The 17935-nt window shown below is 41.8% G+C and overlaps 1 protein-coding gene across 3 annotated transcripts in view; it reads left to right on the top strand.

Annotated features, from left to right (window-relative positions):
* The window catches only part of MAPK13 (mitogen-activated protein kinase 13), a 41639-nt gene that overhangs the window by 6935 nt on the left and 16769 nt on the right, over positions 1 to 17935 (top strand). For all 3 annotated transcript variants that reach the window (XM_061632482.1, XM_061632481.1, XM_061632480.1), the window contains 2 exons: positions 11671 to 11800; positions 17744 to 17802. In XM_061632482.1, the coding sequence (XP_061488466.1) occupies positions 11671 to 11800; positions 17744 to 17802 (189 nt within the window). The remainder of the gene's footprint in view (positions 1 to 11670; positions 11801 to 17743; positions 17803 to 17935) is intronic.

Here is a 17935-nt window from a genome sequence, read left to right as displayed (position 1 = left end):
TATCCACATTCGTAAGTAAACCAGATTGTGGAACGTCGACTGCAAATGAACCAGTTCTTGCATTGAAATCCCCGGCAAGAATTAAGAAGGCTTGTGGATAGAAGGACGTCCAGTAGACATATAAAGATTAAAGAATTATCCAGCTTGACAAAATGTCCTCCCTATTCAAAGAGGGAATGAAATATACATTGAATAATAATATTGTCATTTGTAGAGATCTAAATTCTAAATATAACATAGATGCCATAAAACCATTTTCTCCCGTCTCCAAATTAGTAAGTTCGGTGAGCTTGACATCCAATCTTGACGAAACCGAAATACTCAGGCCTTGCCTAGCCCTCCCTTTTCTAACCTTGGGTAGGGCTGGGGTACTAATTGTAGCAAAACCATCAATACCTATCTGATCCTCACACCAGGTTTCCTGAAACAGAATTACATCAAACTTATTTAAATAGGCCAGTAGACTCGGATCTCTAGATTTAGATTTCCACCCCGCAATGTTCCATGAAAGAATTTTTAAAAGGGGGGAAGAAAAGAGACCACTCTGTCAATCGCGCTCTTGAATTTCATCTATTAGAGTTGAAGATACAACACAACAATTCTCAGCAATTACTTTTTGAGAAATGGTTGGTGTAAAGAAGTTGAAGTTGGTACCCAGCTCGTTGGCGAGCCAATCTCGTTTGGTTCCAGATACCGTGCTGCCAACCAGTCAAAAGGAAGTGCGACTGAGTTGGAATAGTCATAATAAAGTTCACATTGGGAGAGTTTCTCAGTTGTCCTTGTCGCGGATTGTTGGAGTGGGGTACTGGGGCCGTCTTGGACAGGTTGATGGAGATTGCTCAATTGCTGATCAGAATCGAAAACGGAGGCCCCCTCTGACAATTGGTCCACTAGTAGATGAACATGCTCAAAAGAATCTTTATTCTTAACATTATTTACTGTGAAGTTCCTAAGTGGGGTTCACAGTTGTTGTTGTGATGCTTGTGATAGTAATAGTGATAACTCTTCGCCAGTGTCAAGACTAGCTCTCCTTTGATTCTTTTGTTCAAACTTGTCAGCTCCTATTCCATCTGTTGCAGTAGATGACTTCATAAATTCCTGCATGTGAATATCAACCAATCGAGCAGTAAGAATATCAAGTCTCGTTAAAATTTCTTTCCGCTGGCTAAAAGGCAAAGAGCCAAAGGAAAACAGCAGCGATTGTTCCTCATCCATAGGATCTGAAACCCTACCCTCAGTTTGCTGACCATCTCGAGGTAGTGATTTTCCTAGACCCTCTAGGGACTCTACTACAGAGTCACCTTTCCTTATAGATAAGTCCACAGGATCCAAGATGGTAAGGACATCAGGATTGGAATAAGCTTTTGACTGAAGTCTTTTGTTTTGAATGTATAAGTCAGGTGATAGATTAATGAAAGGCATTTGACTTTTCAAGCTAGTCTTGAGTCACAGAAATGGCCTGCCTGAAAAGGTTACAAAGATTTGCAATATGGCAGGATTGTGCCCCCAAGCAATGGTTGGTTGTTTCTCTAGAGTAATGGTGGTGAAGCCCTAGCTTTGGGGGGGCTTGATCAGGCCCACAAGTGAATTTCTGTGCCCTCCCAAGACCCCGCAAGGAATTACTGGCAGTGGCATATGAAAAAGGCCACAAACTGCATTGGGCTCTTCAGCCACATAGAGGTCTTTCTCCCAATCCAAGGATCAATGTTTGGGGATTAGTGTGTGTGTGTGTTTGCCATGTTGGCTGCAGCAAAGCCATTTCTAGTGCCACTTCCACCTTTCTGGGTGCTTCCTGTATGTGTGGTCTGTGTGTGTGTGAGTGTGCTGGGACAGTGTTTGCATGGGAGAGTGAATGTGGGTGGCCATGTCTGCTTTTAGGGTTGCCAGGTCTCTGGTTTTCACCTGGAGACTCCAGATTTTTGGGATCCTCTCTGGGTCTCCGGGTGAGTCATCCTAATCTCTGGACTCTCAGCTTTCATTTTTAAAAAGATTACGTTCCTGAGTGGTCTGGTTCAAGAGATATACAGCAAAACGTCAGTCTTCCCACTCCCCACAACTTCTGTTAAATAAGCTTGTAGCTCGCTACTCTAACTCCACCCTTTCAGGTTTGTAGAAAATAAGTGAAGCCAGGGTTGTTATTGACAAGGGATTTGTTGACCGCCAGGCAATAGCTAGAACCCACTGCAAGACCAGAAAACTTTTGTCTTTTCCTGGTTCATAGCTTTCAGCAGTAGCAAAAGTCCCTTTCTCTCTGTCAGGAGAGAAAGGGGAGGGGAAATCACAGCAGGATCTTGGTAGGCAATTGCTTACTGTAAACAATTTCAGTTATGATTATAATAAAAGTGTACATCCGGGGTTTTTAAATTTCTTGCAAAAATCTACATTTTCTCTTTCAAATAATTTTGAACAGAAATTTAAAAGAAATGTACATGCAAATTGTTCAGATTTTCCTGGGACGTTGAAGAGGGCAGTTTATTTGTCTAATTCATAGCCTGTTTGAAAACCTTCCCAATATGAAGTTTTAATCCTATATTCACTTTTCTGGGAATAAAGCTGCAATGTTAATCCCACATGGAAAAAAATGGACTGCCTTCAAGTTGATCCTGATTTATGGCGACCCTATGAATAGGGTTTTCATGGTAAGCGGTATTCAGAGGTGGTTTACCATTGCCTTCCTCTGAGGCTGAGAGGCAGTGACTGGCCCAAGGTCACCCAGTGAGCTTCATGGCTGTGTGGGGATTCGAACCCTGGTCTCCCAGGTTGTAGTCCAACACTCTAACCACTGTGCCGCACTGGCTGTCTGAGTGAACATGGCAAAGGATTACATTTGTGTTGTAAATCTTTCTCTCCCCCTTCAATCCTATTTTTTTAAAGCAACTAGGCAGGGCTTACCTCGGCATCACTGTTTTTATTTTGTAGGAAACTAATACTGATTTTATTTTTTTGAAAAAATATTCTGTGATGAGGAACTGATTTTGACAATAAACTATTATACGGGGTGTATGTATTTTTACATCTTCAGTGTGTGTATACATGCAATATACGCTGTGAGGTAGGGTTGGAAACAGACATCTCACAAGAAATCCATTTAAAATCCAGTAATCATAAAACAAGTATAAACAATTGCAAAACAGTTTAAAGTGGCGTGATTCTGAACTTTGGGTGAGTGAAGTTCCTTATCACTTGAGGTTGCAGTCCTGTGCATGCTTCCTTGTTTGAGTAAGCCCCACTGAATACATTGGGACTTGCTCCTGAGTAAACATGCATAGGATTGAACTATAAATATATTTACAGGTTGTGTAAATAATAAACATCTTTCACAGTCACGCTTATATAAATATTTCTTCATCCTGTGTCCTGATAAATATCTGATTCAACACTGTAGTTGTACAGTATTATCTCGTTTACATTTTAAGTGTACCCTTCTTTCTTGGGGTGGCCATGGTCCCCCTCTGTTGTTTTCACTCTGAGGGGCAGATTAGTCTGAGAGATGGTTAGTAGCTCATGGTCACCCAATAAACTTTGTAACTGATTTCCATTTTAAAAAATGAATTAAAATGATTTACATGCAGGTAAAGTTTATTAAGTAGATCCACACAATGAATTTAAAGCACATCCAAGTTGCATTTAAAGCGTATGACTTCCCCCAAAGAATCGTGGGAAGTGTAATTTCCCCCTCACAGTTATGGTTCCCACCACCCTTAACAAACTACTGTTCCCATGATTCTGTGGTGGGATTCATGTGCTTCAAATGTGTGTTGAATGTGCTTTAAATGAATGGTATGGATCTGCCCCTAGGTGTGCTGTGCATTCATTAGTGAATTGAAAAGAACAATTTTAAAAGATACTTTTTTAAACTGGAGAAGGGCTGTAGCTCAGTAGTAGGGCACATGTGTTGCATGCAAAGGTCCAAAATCCAATTTCTGGAAAAGACTATTGCCTGGAATCGTGGAGAGTCAATGCTAGTGCATGTCATCAGTATTGAGCCAGATGGTATCAAATGGCCTGTGTCGGTATAAGGCAGATTCCTTTGATGCTAGAAGAGGAAAGAGACCCAAGGGCCGCAGTATCTCCAAAATTTATTTACTTATTTTATTGACAACATTTATATACTGCTTTATTGTAAAAAACTTCAAAGCGGTTTACAGAAGGAATTAAAAAAATAAAATAATTGGCAAAAAGAGTTAGACAGGTATTTAAAAACATTCAAAATAATAAAACCAACAATGAATTAAAAAGAGCTAAAAAACATAAAACCTTGTACATGCCTGGGTAGGCTTGCCTAACACAAAAATTTTTTTAGCAGGTGCCAAAAAGAGTACAATGAAGGCACCGCCTGCCTTGTGTCAATAGGCAGGGAGTTCCAAAGGATAGATGCTGCTACACTAAAGGATCAATTTCTTACAAGAGCAGAACAAGTATTATGTGGCATCCGTAACATGGAAAGCACACCTTGAACTTGGCCTAGCAGCAAATTGGCAACTGATGCAGATTTCAGAGGAGAGGTATTCTGTGCTGATAGGGTCTCACTCATGTTAGCAATCGTGCCATAGCATTCTGCACTAAGTTCAGCCCCTGGATGAGGTTGTGCTGTATGGGGATTTCTGTGACAGGATTTTTTTAGTTTTCGTTAGGAAGCCTGACTGGCTGTGGGATGCTGAGTTTTCTGCCTTAATCATAGGAATCTTGTTGTGGTTGGTATGGTATTGCATTTAGGAAATCATCACTGTCTTTTTCTATTTGCATTTCATTTCCCTCTGACTTCACTCCTTTATATCCATAGAAGCAACCACAGTGGTTCCATGTGCTCAGGTCAACCTCCTTAAACCCACTAATGATGTACTTTGTTGGTTGCATGACAGTTTGTTTGTTGCCCAATAGTGGTAAAAGAGAATTCACATACTGGGAAGTGTGGCTTCAATTGCTGTTTCCAATCTACTGCCCTTGAAGGTAAACCAAACCATGTGTGTTTTCTTTCTGTTAATTATTACTCAAATTGGATTGGTTGTCAAAGTGAGTTTATAGCAGCCTGCAGGGTAGGCAGAAAAGGCTAGAGAATCTTCTTAACTCTTATTTCTCATTTCTCTCTGCAGTGAAGGGTCAAGTCTGTAACACAGCTATGTTAAAAGGTAGGTAAGGCATTCCAGGCAGGGGGCTGCCAACCCTGCTTTGATATGGATATCTTTGCAGAGGATCCCTAGTCAAGCCTTACCACCAGCACAATCCTAACCATATTTACTCAGAAGTAAGTCCTGTTGAGTTCTATGGGGCTTAGTCTCTTAGTAAGTGTGCTTAGAATTGCAGCCCTCAGGGGCATACATTTTTATTCTTGAGTGTTCCCATCTAACATTCTCCACAACACTAGGCCCTCTTTTTCCTACAATGGCCTTTTGTGACTGGCTTGGCCTGAGGGCACTTAAACCCTTCTTGGCAGAAGCAAGTAGGCTAAATGTTCCCTACCTAGGCTCCCTAAGCAGGTGAGAAGAAATGATCCCATCACTTCAGCTGGACCTGGGGACACCCTCATTTAGCTTAGATTACTGTCTTAATTTCCAGTCAGATATTTTTTTTTGTTTGAGTGGCATACTCCAAGCAACCGTGGTTGATGCTTAATGTATCATGCATAATGACATCACTAGGGCCCACCCCATGACATCACTAGGGTCTGCCCCTGAAATCTTAGGGTTTGGAATGTTTCTGACCTGGCAATCCTACCTGCTTTGGCCATACCACGTTTTGCTTTGGTCATGTCCACTGCTTGCATGTGGCCTCTGAGGGCTGGCCAACAGCGAATGAAGCTCTTGGTTTATACAAAAAAGGTTAGTCATCTTGGTTCTATGATTTTGAAAGATAGCCACACAAATGTTTGTTTCTTGTATTGAAGGTTTATATTTATACTGTCACCATCTTACTAAACTGGGAGGGGGGCGGAAGCGGGTTTTAAGAGGGTAATGGATTTGGGGCCAATGTGAAATATGTTTAAAATATTAGAGCAGCCTCTTGAAGGGTACAGATGACCTGTCCAAACTTGAAGAACTCAGACATGGCTATAGTTTTTTCTTTTATTGAAGTAAGAGAACGTTTCAGTTCAGTGTGCTTCATGAATCTGCCTACTGCTTAGAACTCAACATCTCTCTAGGTCTAACTAGGCACAACTTTACTGCACTAAAAATTGACTCAGCAACTACTCCCCCCCTGGCTTAAGTAAGGCTGGGCGGGCACCGTACTTGCGTGTGCTCTCATTGTTGGGAGTGCATGCGCAGGCAAAGACTCCGCCTGAACTGTGCCTGTTGAATTCCCTGCCACATTTCCCTCCTAGTGCGAGGTGAAGGTGAAGCCTCCATCACTGTCCCATCTTTCCCCTCAGAGGGAGGAGGGCTGCCTGTGGGAGACACTGGTGCAGGGAGAGGGGAAGCATCAGGCTGGGAAACAACTGGCTGGTCAGGTTGGTTCTCCACATGGGTATCCGGAGATGATAGGGCTGAGGTGTCAAAGTCCAGCGCTGAGGTGCTTTCTGAGTCCAACTCCCTGCTCGGCCCCTCACTGGCTTGACCATCCCACTCTAAGTCCTCCTCTTTCTCCCCTTCGCTCTTGTCAGTCCACCCACCTCCAGCAGGGCTCACGACAACAGATGTCTTAGCTGCTGCTGTGACTCTTAGAGCCCAGCAAAGTCTGTAAAGGCCAGAGCAACTGAAGACATCCTTTTATTGCATGGAATATACTAATCAGGTGGAATGAGTTTGTTTGTTTTTGTATCCTGCTATGCTAGTATATAAGTGGGCTGTCACTAAGGGTGGATTGCTGCGTCTATGGTTTTTGCATAACAATAGCAATTGCCACATGGCAATCTAGTTCATCATGACTTGACTTGCTCTGCAGCCACAGGACGATCCTATAGGGAGATTCCTATGGCTGCGTACACAAGAAAGCAATTTTTGTATCAACTCAGCTTGCTTATAGGCAAACATCTGGGTTTATTAGAAATAAAAGGGATTGCTATTAGAACCTTTGTGAATTCAAAGTCTTAGATATTTTGATTGCTGAGTAGGAAATCCTTTCGGCGCCAGGCTAAAACCTTCCTATTCTCCCAGGCATTTTAATATATTTCTATGTATTTTACTGTTTTAATGTTTTAGCTATGCTAATATCATTTAGTGTTATTATGAATTTGTATTTTTATCTGTGATTTTGTTCATTTATTGTATTATTGTATGTTGTACACCGCCCAGGGAGCCATTGGCTATGGGCGGTTTATAAATGAAATTAAATAAATAATAAATAATAAATAAATCAATGATTCAAGTAGTATTGCCAGTGCCAGAGCTCAGCTCTTCAAACTGAATGAAACAACAGAGAGTTTGTTCAGATTGCTTTTCCATAGCACCACTGGTGAAGCACATCTAACCCACACACATTTGGAATTATGCGGAAGGACGTTTTGACCAGACAGGCTTCAGCTCCAGCACCACTTCTTTGAGCAATTAAGCATTATGAGCAAAAGGTGGGATCCAATTTGTGCCTTTGCGGTTACAGAAGGGCTTTTGATTCACTGGATACCTCTACTAACAGAAGAGGTGGTGGTAGGTTTTTTTTGCTAGCTTCTCTCTCCTATAGCCCCTTTATTCTAGAGGGTCCCCTACTCTCTGGAGTAGAAGGGGGAAACCTGCAAAAACAGAAAAATCACCTCTCATCCTCTCCTCTTAGTGGAGGCATCCAGTAGATCAAAAGCTACCCAAAAATGTTTCCTTGGTATTCACAATGCCATCTGATATCTACTCATAAGGAAGTCCTATTGAGCTTAGTGAGGCTTACTCACAGGGAAGTGGCTCTAGAATGCAGCCTCAGCCACTGGCTTTACTCCAACACTTACCTGCAAGGTTGGAAAAGTATTACACCAGGCTTCTTTAGTAATAGTTTTTTTAATGCAGAATGAACTTACTGCATGGATGGCGCATGACTGGGTCATTGGCTGGCTGTATTAGTTGACATAGAAGAGCTGGTGTATTTCTTGTTTCCATATTCCTTCCTTTAAAAAAGTTGCTTAAATTCATCATCATCATCATATTATTATTATTATTATTACCCGCCCTTCACTCTGAGGTCCCAAGGCAGGTTGCAACAGTTTAAAATACATAATTAAAAACAACTTAAACTCACATAGCCTACCTTCTCCATTGAAAGGTGCCCAAGGCAGCTAACAACACTAGCAAAATAAAGAAAAGGAAAGGAAAAAAATACAAAATAGCAATCAAAACAACATAAAAATCAGAGCAGAGGAAAACTTCAATAAAATTCTGCACAGGATGCACACATAAGATATATCAACTTCAAGAGGTATAGCTGTGTTACTCTGTTGTGTTGAAAATAACAAAAGTGTTCCACGGCACCTTGCAGACTAGTAGATTTATTGTGGAATATGTTTTTGAGGCCTAGAGCCCAGTTCATCAGATGCATGAAATGTTATCCTCAGCTGACGTATATACATACACAAAGAGAGATATACCACATATGGGTATAGAGAGAAAAATGATAAAAGGTGGATCAAGCAGTGCCTGTAGATCTCATGCTTTTTAACTTGTTCATAAAAGATCTAAAGTTAGGGGTGAGCAGTGAGGAGGCCAAGTTTGCTGCTGATACTAAATTGTTCAGGGCTGTTTAAACAAAATGGGTTTTCGAAGAGCTCCAAAAGGACCTATCCAAACTGAACGAATGGGCAGTAAAATGGCAAATGCAATTCAATGTAAAATAAGTGTAAAGTTATTCACATTGGAGCCAAAAATCTTAATTTCTGACTCTGACTGTGAACTGGCAATGACTGACCAGGAATGAAACCTTGGGGTCATAGTGGAGAGCAAAACGACAATGTCGACCCAGTGTACGGCAGCTATGAAAAAGGCAAATTCCATGCTAGGGATCATAGGAAAGAAACTGAAAATAAAACTGCTGATTTCATAATGCCGTTATATAAAAGCATGGTGCGGCCCCATTTGTATACAGTTCTGGTCACCTCACCTCAAAAAGGATATTGTAGAGCTGGAAAAGGTTCAGAAAAGGGCAACCAAAATTTTCAGGGGGATGGAGCAACTCCCCGAGGAGGAAAGGCTGCAGCATTTGAGGCTTTTTAGTTTAGAGAATAGGTGAGTCAGAGGTGGCATGATAGAAGTGTATAAAATTGTGCATAGCATGGAGAAAGTGGATAGAGAAAAGCTTTTCTCCCTCTGTGATAACACTAAAACTCATGGACATCCAGTGAAGCTGAATGTTGGAAGATTCAGGACAGACAAAAGGAAGTACTTCTTTACTCAGCGCATAGTTAAACTATGGAATTAGCTCCCACAAGAGGCACTGATGGCCACCAACTTGGACTGATTTAAAAGAGGATTAGACAAATTCATGGAGAAAAAGGCTATCAATGGCTGCTAGCCATAATGGCTATGTTCTCCTTCCATAGTATGTGATAAAAGCCAAGTAAATCCTAAATCTATGTAACAGTCATAAATGATCACTGTACAGATCTTGCCTATTGAGGAAATCTGTGGCCCTCCAGATTGGGCTCCCATAGCCCTAGCCGGCATGCCAATGGTCAAGGATGATGGGAGAGCAGTCGAACAACATCTGGGGGGCACCCAGTTCCCCATCCCTACCGTGTGTGTGTGTTATGTGCGTTCAAGTGCCTTATTTAACTTTTCTCATGGGAACTTGTTGTTGTTATATGCCTTTCAGTCGATTTTGACTCATGGCGACCCTGTAATTCAGCGACCTCCAGTAGCATCTGTCATGTACCACCCTGTTCAGAGCTTGTAAATTCAGATCTGTGGCTTCCTTTATGGAATCAATCCATCTCTTGTTTGGCCTTCCTCTTTTTCTACTCCCTTCTGTTTTTACCAGCATTATTGTCTTTTCTAGTAAATCATGTCTTCTCATGATGTGTCCGAAGTATGATAACCTCAGTTTCATCATTTTAGCTTCTAGTGATAGTTCTGGTTTAATTTGTTCTAACACCCAGTTATTTGTTTTTTTCGCAGTCCATGGTATCCGCAAAGCTCTCCTCCAACACCACATTTCAAATTAGTTGATTTTTCTCTTATCCTCTTTTTTCACTGTCCAACTTTCACATCCATACATAGAGATCGGGAATACCATGGTCTGAGTGATCCTGACTTTAGTGTTCAGTGATGCATCTTTGCATTTGAGGACCTTTTCTAGTTCTCTCATAGCTGCCCTCCCCAGTCCTAGCCTTCTTCTGATTTCTTGACTATTGTCTGTATTTTGGTTAATGACTGTGCCAAGGTATTGATAATCCTTGACAAGTTCGATGTCCTCATTATCATCTTTGAAGTTACATAAATCTTCTGTTGTCATTACTTTAGTCTTCTTGACATTCAGCTCGCAGAGCTTGGAAAAGTTACTTTTTTGAACTACAACACCCATCAGCCCAATCCAGTGGCCATGCTGGCTGGGGCTGATGGGAGTTGTAGTTGAAAAAAGTAACTTTTCCAAGCTCTGTAGCAGCTGTAGTCCTGCTTTTGTGCTTTCCTCTTAACTTTTATCAGCATTCGTTTCAGATCACTGCCTGTTTCTGCTAGTAGTATGGTATCATCTGCATACCTACCATATATAAATATAAAATGTAGTGTGTGTGTAGATGCATGCATTATGCAGATACATCCAGCATGGAATCAGAATAGCCCAATGAGCATGTTTCCTACCCATGTAAACATATTTGCCACCATGTACTGTGTGAAGCACTTCTACATTTCTGTAACTATGTGCATATGCATACAACTACCAATCTATACAAATCCATATGTATATAAATATTTGTTACAATCTGCTTTTAGTTAAGAAGCTGGGCTGTTTTAAATTGTGTTCTTTTTAATACATGACATGGCATATGTAGAGTGTTTGAGACTGCTGTTTAGTTTTGCAATTGTAAAGATATGACTTTAATTTTATGTTTTTATTCATGCATGTGAGCCACCTTGGGAGAGAAGCTTGTATGAAAGACAGCAAAGAATTACTGGGGATAAATATGTAAATATACGTACATTCCATGAAACTGCATTCAAATACAGCAAGAATGAGACTCAGGTTGTGATCCGGAACTCGCTTCCCAGGGAGAAAGTCTCATTGAACACAGTTGGACTTACTTCTAAATAGGGATTGGGGAGAAAATCGATTTGGTTTGCATTTTACTGCAAACCTACTTAATTCACACTTTCTGAAATGATACACCAACCAAAATGCCTCTATCCTTTGAAATTTGCATTTCTCTGAATTTGGCAATGCAGTTCTCCAACTTAAAAAATGTGTACAAAAATACATATATCAGGGAAATTGTGCATAAAAATAACATTATAAAGTACATTATATTAGAAAAGATTGCTTTGCAAAAATGTGTATAATAAAGAAAATGGCATACCAAAATGTGCATATTAGAAGAAATGTGCACAAAAATGCTGATGGGTTTTTCTGAGCACTTTTAAAAACAAAACTGCAGAACCTATGCAGAGCTGAAGAACTGAACTGAACTGAAGACTCAGAAAATGAGAAACCGAAAGTGACAGAATTGGTCCATACCTGCTTCTAAGTAAGTGTGCATAGACTCTCACTGTACATTAAATTACTCCAATTTAATATGTTCCTGGATTTCCTCTCTATTTGTCACAGTTCAGCAATAGATAAGAAAACTGGGGAGAAAGTGGCTATCAAGAAACTCTGCCGCCCATTCCAGTCTGAGATCTTTGCCAAGCGAGCATATCGAGAGCTCACACTACTGAAGCATATGCAGCACGAGAATGTGAGTAACTAATTCCCTTTGTCAGTTTCTTTCATGTATGGACCTGAATGGGAGATAAGTTGAGGCTGGGGGCATACTAGTTGTTTCAAAAGCAACCAGAATGGTTTTTCTGGCTGCTTTTTGAAGCGACACTGCCCTCTGCAGGCCACACCTCCCTTCTCCACTGCTTGCCTTCAGACCTTTCAGGACCACCCACAGCAAAGCTTTGGGCCAGTCACTGTCTCTGTCGGAGCTTGCCACAAAGCATTTCTATTGGCCACGCCTGGAAGACAAAGGGGTCAAGCCACCAATTGGAACTTGCCTGAAGCTGAATTAAAAAACAAATGCACTGGAGCTGATCTGACAAGGTTTGAAGAATAAAAAGGGGTGGGGTTTGACTGGTGTCATGTGCCCCTGTTTTACAAAAAGAGAGGTAGAGATGCACTAGAACTGGCCCAACAGTAAGTGTGTCTCTACCCTCAGGGCAAGAATTTCCATTGCCATCCAAGTTTTGGTAGTCAAAATGAAATCTGTCCAAGTACGTAATGTCAGAATTTACATGCCCACCAGATTTTCTCTCTTGCAGTAGCTTGACTCTGTTCCAGTAGGTATTAAGTAATCTCATTAAATCTTCAATGACAGATTGCTGTGTTGGTCCAGATATTATAAAGAACTCTCATACTGCATTCAAGTCAACTACGACTTATGGCGACCCTATGAATCAGTGACCTCCGATAGCATCTGTCGTTAACCACCCTGTTCAGATCTTGTAAGTTCAGGTCTGTGGCTTCCTTAATGGAATCAATCCATCTCTTGTTTGGCCCTCTTTTTCTACTCCCTTCTGTTTTTCCCAGCATTATTGTCTTTTCTAGTGAATCAGGTCTTCTCATGATGTGTCCAAAGTCTCCATTTCTGTCTCCTAAGCCCCATTTCCCCACAATTCCTAGTTCTTCTCTGTTCCCTTCTTTTGCATTCCAGTCCCCCATGATTATCAGAACATCTTGTTTTGGTCTGTGATCAATTTCTTCCTGCACTTCTGCATAAAATCTCTCCAGTTCCTCTTCTTCTGCATTTGCTGTTGGAGCATAGACTTGGATGATGGTTATGTTAATAGGTTTCCCATTTAATCTCATTGATATCACTTGCTCAGCCCTTGTGTTGTAGCTTCTAATTGCTTTTGCTACATCACTTCTCACTATTAAAGCAACCCCATTTCTTCTTGATTTCTCATTTCCTGCATAAAATATTTTGTAGTTGCCTGATTTAAAATGTCCCATTCCTGTGCATTTTAATTCACTCACCCCAAGTATTGTAATGTTGATACGTTCCATTTCTTGCTTGACAATTTCTAACTTTCCCTGGTTCATGCTTCTTGCATTCCATGTTTCTATTTTGTGCGTCGTACAACTCTGGACTCTCCTTTCACATCTGTGTGTATCAGTCTCTGGGCTTCCTTTTGGCTTTGACCCAGCTACGTCATTAGTCACAGCACTACTCGTGCTTGTCCTTTGTTCTTCCCCAGTAGCTTGTTGAGTGCCTTCTGACCTGGGGGTCTCATCTTCCAGCACTATCTCGTGTTGCATTTTGGATACTCCATTCATAGGGTTTTCGTGGTAAGAGATATTCAGAGGTGGTTTACCATTGCCTTCCTCTGAGTCTGAATGCATCTTATTCTGGTGTCTCAGCTTTGACCATTCCGCCTTGGGTGCCCCTGCTAGGAACCTAGCCTCTTAGTCTAGACTCCTGACAGCATTGCTCTCAGCTTCTTCAACACTCTGAAACCCCCTAACCACGTTAAGTTGTGCATCCTAGAGTGGGATGACCAACTAGCCTAGCCTTTGACTAGATCTAGAAAAGATCTTTTCCAGCCCTTCTACCTGAAATCCTTTAAACTTGAGATTCTCATGCCCTCCAGCATTTTATGGATGAAAATGGGGCATGCTTCAATCATCCCAGTTCTAAAACCTAGTATCGCTACACATGCTCCACTCTTCACCACTGTCACGTGTTGTGGAAGGCGCTACACTGCTTGTTACATGCTGAATTTATGTACTAGCCTGAAATAGCATGCCCCCCACAGATTTAAAAATCAAAAGAAAGTGTTCTTTTGGCTAAGGATAGGCTTCAAAAAGATCATTGTCTCTACTATGTTATCAGATAGCAGTTTCATAATCTGATGTGCCTTGGTCCTTATAGACAACATAGAGGATGAGCAGAAAATAGAAAAAGCTGACAGTGGACAGCATCTAAGAAATTTCCTCCTCTGAATGCTTTTCTCCTGCTTCTTTTCAACTTGACCTATGTAGTTAGTCCCCCTGCACAGAAAATGGGCAAAAGGGAGAAGCATGGCACGTCCCAATGAAATGCACTCTCCTTCAAATCTGCCTTATGTGCTGGGATCTCCGGTATGCCAAATGAGAAGGACAGGAACATTGCAATGTTCCACTTCTAGGCTGCACACAGTGCAGAGATGGAGATTCCCCTCACTTCTGAATTCAGTATTCTGGTGAGGGATGAGAGTTCATGCTCTCTTCTGCTAAGTGGTAAACATCTGCAGTAGGCTATGCTGGTGATATTCTAATAAGGTGAATAACTCCTCTTTTCTCAGCTTCAGGAAAATTTGCTGTTACTGTTGGGCATGTTCCAGTCCCTTTTGCAGGTTTTGCAGTAGTAGTGAACTAGCATCTGAGAAGATACATTCTCTGATTCCTGGATTTAGTCCTTAGACCTGGGAATTGCATGAATACAGCACACAGAATAAAATGTGGGTCTCTCCCACCTCACTGCTTGAACTGCCATTGAACCATGGCTTGGCTTCTGGTATTTATGGGGGGGTGGAGGGTAGGACCAGAGCTTGGAAGTAATTAGTTACAAAAAACAAATGACTTGTAATTCATTACTTTTTTGAGAAACGAGCAGGTAATTGCTTTACGTTTTGATTGTAATAGAACTAGGAGTAATTGTATTACTTTTGTGGAGTAATTGTAATGTTTCCAGCATTGCTTTTGGACATTACTTTGGTGGGGGGGGGAAGCAGGGGAAGTCTTCCGCTCCTCTGATTTGTGGATGAAAATCATGTGCCTCAAACTGGGCTTCTGTGCAGCATCATACTTCCCTCGTGCTCTGTGGGTGGGTAGGAGGTGAGGAGGTGGAGTGGAGAAAATAATCATTTAAAAAAATGGATGGTGGTAGAAAAGAATGGAGTGGAGGGAGAAAGGAGCCAGAGCAGAAAGGAGCAAAAACATGGATAAAGGAGAAGGAGGCAGCAGCAGAATGGAGATAAAGAACTGTGGAGGTGAAAGATGACAACATGTGTGTGTGTGTGAATACTGTGTTTGCGTTTGGCATGCAAAGCAGCCTCCGCCACCCTCTCTGGCTACTGTGCTGCATTTGTAGTGTTTTAACTTTTTTGCATATCAGGGGAAAATGTTTGCTTGGGTGGGTGACCCTTCTTTCTTTCTTTCTTTCTTTCTTTCTTTCTTTCTTTCTTTCTTTCTTTCTTTCTTTCTTTCTTTCTTTCTTTCTTTCTTTCTTTCTTTCTTTCTTTCTTTCTTTCTTTCTTTCTTTCTTTCTTTCTTTCTTTCTTTCTTTCTTTCTTTCTTTCTTTCTTTCTTTCTTTCTTTCTTTCTTTCTTTCTTTCTTTCTTTCTTTCTTTCTTTCTTTCTTTCTTTCTTTCTTTCTTTCTTTCTTTCTTTCTTTCTTTCTTTCTTTCTTTCTTTCTTTCTTTCTTTCTTTCTTTCTTTCTTTCTTTCTTTCTTTCTTTCTTTCTTTCTTTCTTTCTTTCTTTCTTTCTTTCTTTCTTTCTTTCTTTCTTTCTTTCTTGCACTTGTATACCGCCCCATAGCCGAAGCTCTCTGGGTGGTTTACAGCAATCAAAAACATTAAAACAAATATACAATTTAAAACACATATTTTAAAAACAATTTAAAACAATATAAAAACAATTTAAAACACATGCTAAAATGCCTGGGAGAAGAGGAAAGTCTTGCCCTGGCACCGAAAAGATAACAGTGTTGGCGCCAGGCGCACCTCATCAAATAAATCATTCCATAATTTGGGGGCCACCACTGAGAAGGCCCACTCCCTTGTTGCCACCCTCCGAGTTTCCCTTGGAGTACGCACCCAGAGGAGGGCCTTTGATCTTGAACGTAGTGTACGGGTGGGTTTGTATCGGGAGAGGCATTCCATCAGGTATTGTGGTCCCAAGATGTGTAAGGCTTTATAGGTTAAAACCAGCACCTTGAATCGAGCTCGGAAACATACAGGCAGCCAATGCAAGCGGGCCAGAATCGGTTTTATATGTTCAGACCGTCTGGTCCCTGTTACCAAACTGGCTGCTGCATTTTGCACAAGCTGCAGTTTCTGAACTGTCTTCAAAGGCAGCCCCATGTAGAGTGCATTGCAGTAATCTAATTTGGAGGTTACCAGAGCATGGACAACTGAAGCCAGGTTATCCCTGTCCAGATAGGGACGTAGTTGGGCCACCAACCGAAGTTGGTAGAAGGCACTCCGTGCCACCGAGGCTACCTGAGCCTCAAGTGACAGAGATGATTCTAGGAGAACCCCCAAGCTACGAACCTGCTCTTTCAGGGGGAGGGCAACCCCATCCAGGACAGGTTGGACATCCACCATCTGGTCAGAAGAACCACCCACTAGCAGCGTCTCAGTCTTGTCTGGATTGAGCCTCAGTTTATTAGCCCTCATCCAGTCCATTGTCGCAGCCAGGCACTGGTTCAGCACATTGACAGCCTCACCTGAAGAAGATGAAAAGGAGAAATAGAGCTGCGTATCATCAGCATACTGATGGCAATGCACTCCAAAACTCTGGATGACCACACCCAACAGTTTCATGTAGATGTTGAACAGCATGGGGGACAGGACTGACCCCTGTGGAACCCCATACTGGAGAGTCCAGAGTGCCGAGTAATGTTCCCCAAGCACCACCTTCTGGAGGCGACCTGCCAAGTAGGAGTGGAACCACCGCAATGCAGTACCTCCCACTCCCAACTCAGCTAGTCTCCCCAGAAGGATACTATGGTCGATGGTATCGAAAGCCGCTGAGAGATCAAGGGGAATCAACAGAGTCACACTCCCCCTGTCTCTCTCCCGACAAAGGTCATCATACAGGGCGACCAAGGCTGTTTCCGTGCCAAAACCAGGCCTGAAACCTGACTGAAATGGATCCTGATAATCGGTCTCATCCAAGAGTGGAGCTGGCCTGCCACCACTTGTTCCAGGACCTTGCCCAGGAATGAAATATTTGCTACCGGCATATAGTTATTAAGATTTTCTGGGTCCAGGGAGGGCATCTTCAGGAGTGGTCTCACAACTGCCTCTTTCAGGCAGCCAGGGACCACCCGCTCTCGCAGAGAGGCATTAATCCCTTCCCTGGCCCAGCCGGCTGTTCCATCCCTGCTAGCTTTTATTAGTCAAGAAGGGCAAGGATCAAGCACAGAAGTGGTTGCACGAACCTGTTGATGACAGAGCAGGGTCCAGGAGGTGGTTAAGTGAGAGAGATTATGCTTGGTGGCTGAGTGTGTGTGTGGGTTGCACTTGGTTTGACGTGCAAAGATCTGAGTGGTGGCCTCTGCCTCCCTCCCTGCCTCCCTTACCAGCAGAGAGTCTACCACTGCTATCTTATGGATAAAAAGAATTATTCTACTATCTCTCTGTGTGCGTGTGTTTATTTTTAATGTTGTTAGGCCAGCACCTTGTAGGCACTCTAGTTTTTTTTAAAGTAACTTAAGTGTAATTGTAGTGATTACTTTTGAGTAATGGTAAAGTAATCAATTCCTTTCAGAACAATTGTAATTGTAATGGTAATTTATTCCTTTTTGGGGCCATGTAACAGTAATTATAATTTATTCCTTTAAAAAAGTAATCTTCCAAGCTCTGGGTAGGACTGCTCTTCCAGCCTGAGTTCTTCATAAATAATCCTAAATTCTGAGTCCACCTCTTCTGCAGGTCATTGGATTGCTCAATGTCTTCACTTCTGCTCTCTCCTTTGATGGATTCCAGGACTTGTAAGTTTGCATTTTCTTCCGTAAAATGTTGTAAAGTTCTACTGCAGGCTTTGCTTCTGGTATGAGTCCTTCACAACAATCTGATCTGTTATCTAGTCCCACAAAATTGGCTGAATATAACCTGATTTGAGTC

Source organism: Rhineura floridana, chromosome 6, assembly GCF_030035675.1.
Source record: "Rhineura floridana isolate rRhiFlo1 chromosome 6, rRhiFlo1.hap2, whole genome shotgun sequence".
Taxonomy (NCBI): domain Eukaryota; kingdom Metazoa; phylum Chordata; class Lepidosauria; order Squamata; family Rhineuridae; genus Rhineura; species Rhineura floridana.
The sequence above is the reverse complement of the archived record's forward strand: the minus strand, read 5'-3'. Positions and strand labels throughout refer to the sequence as shown.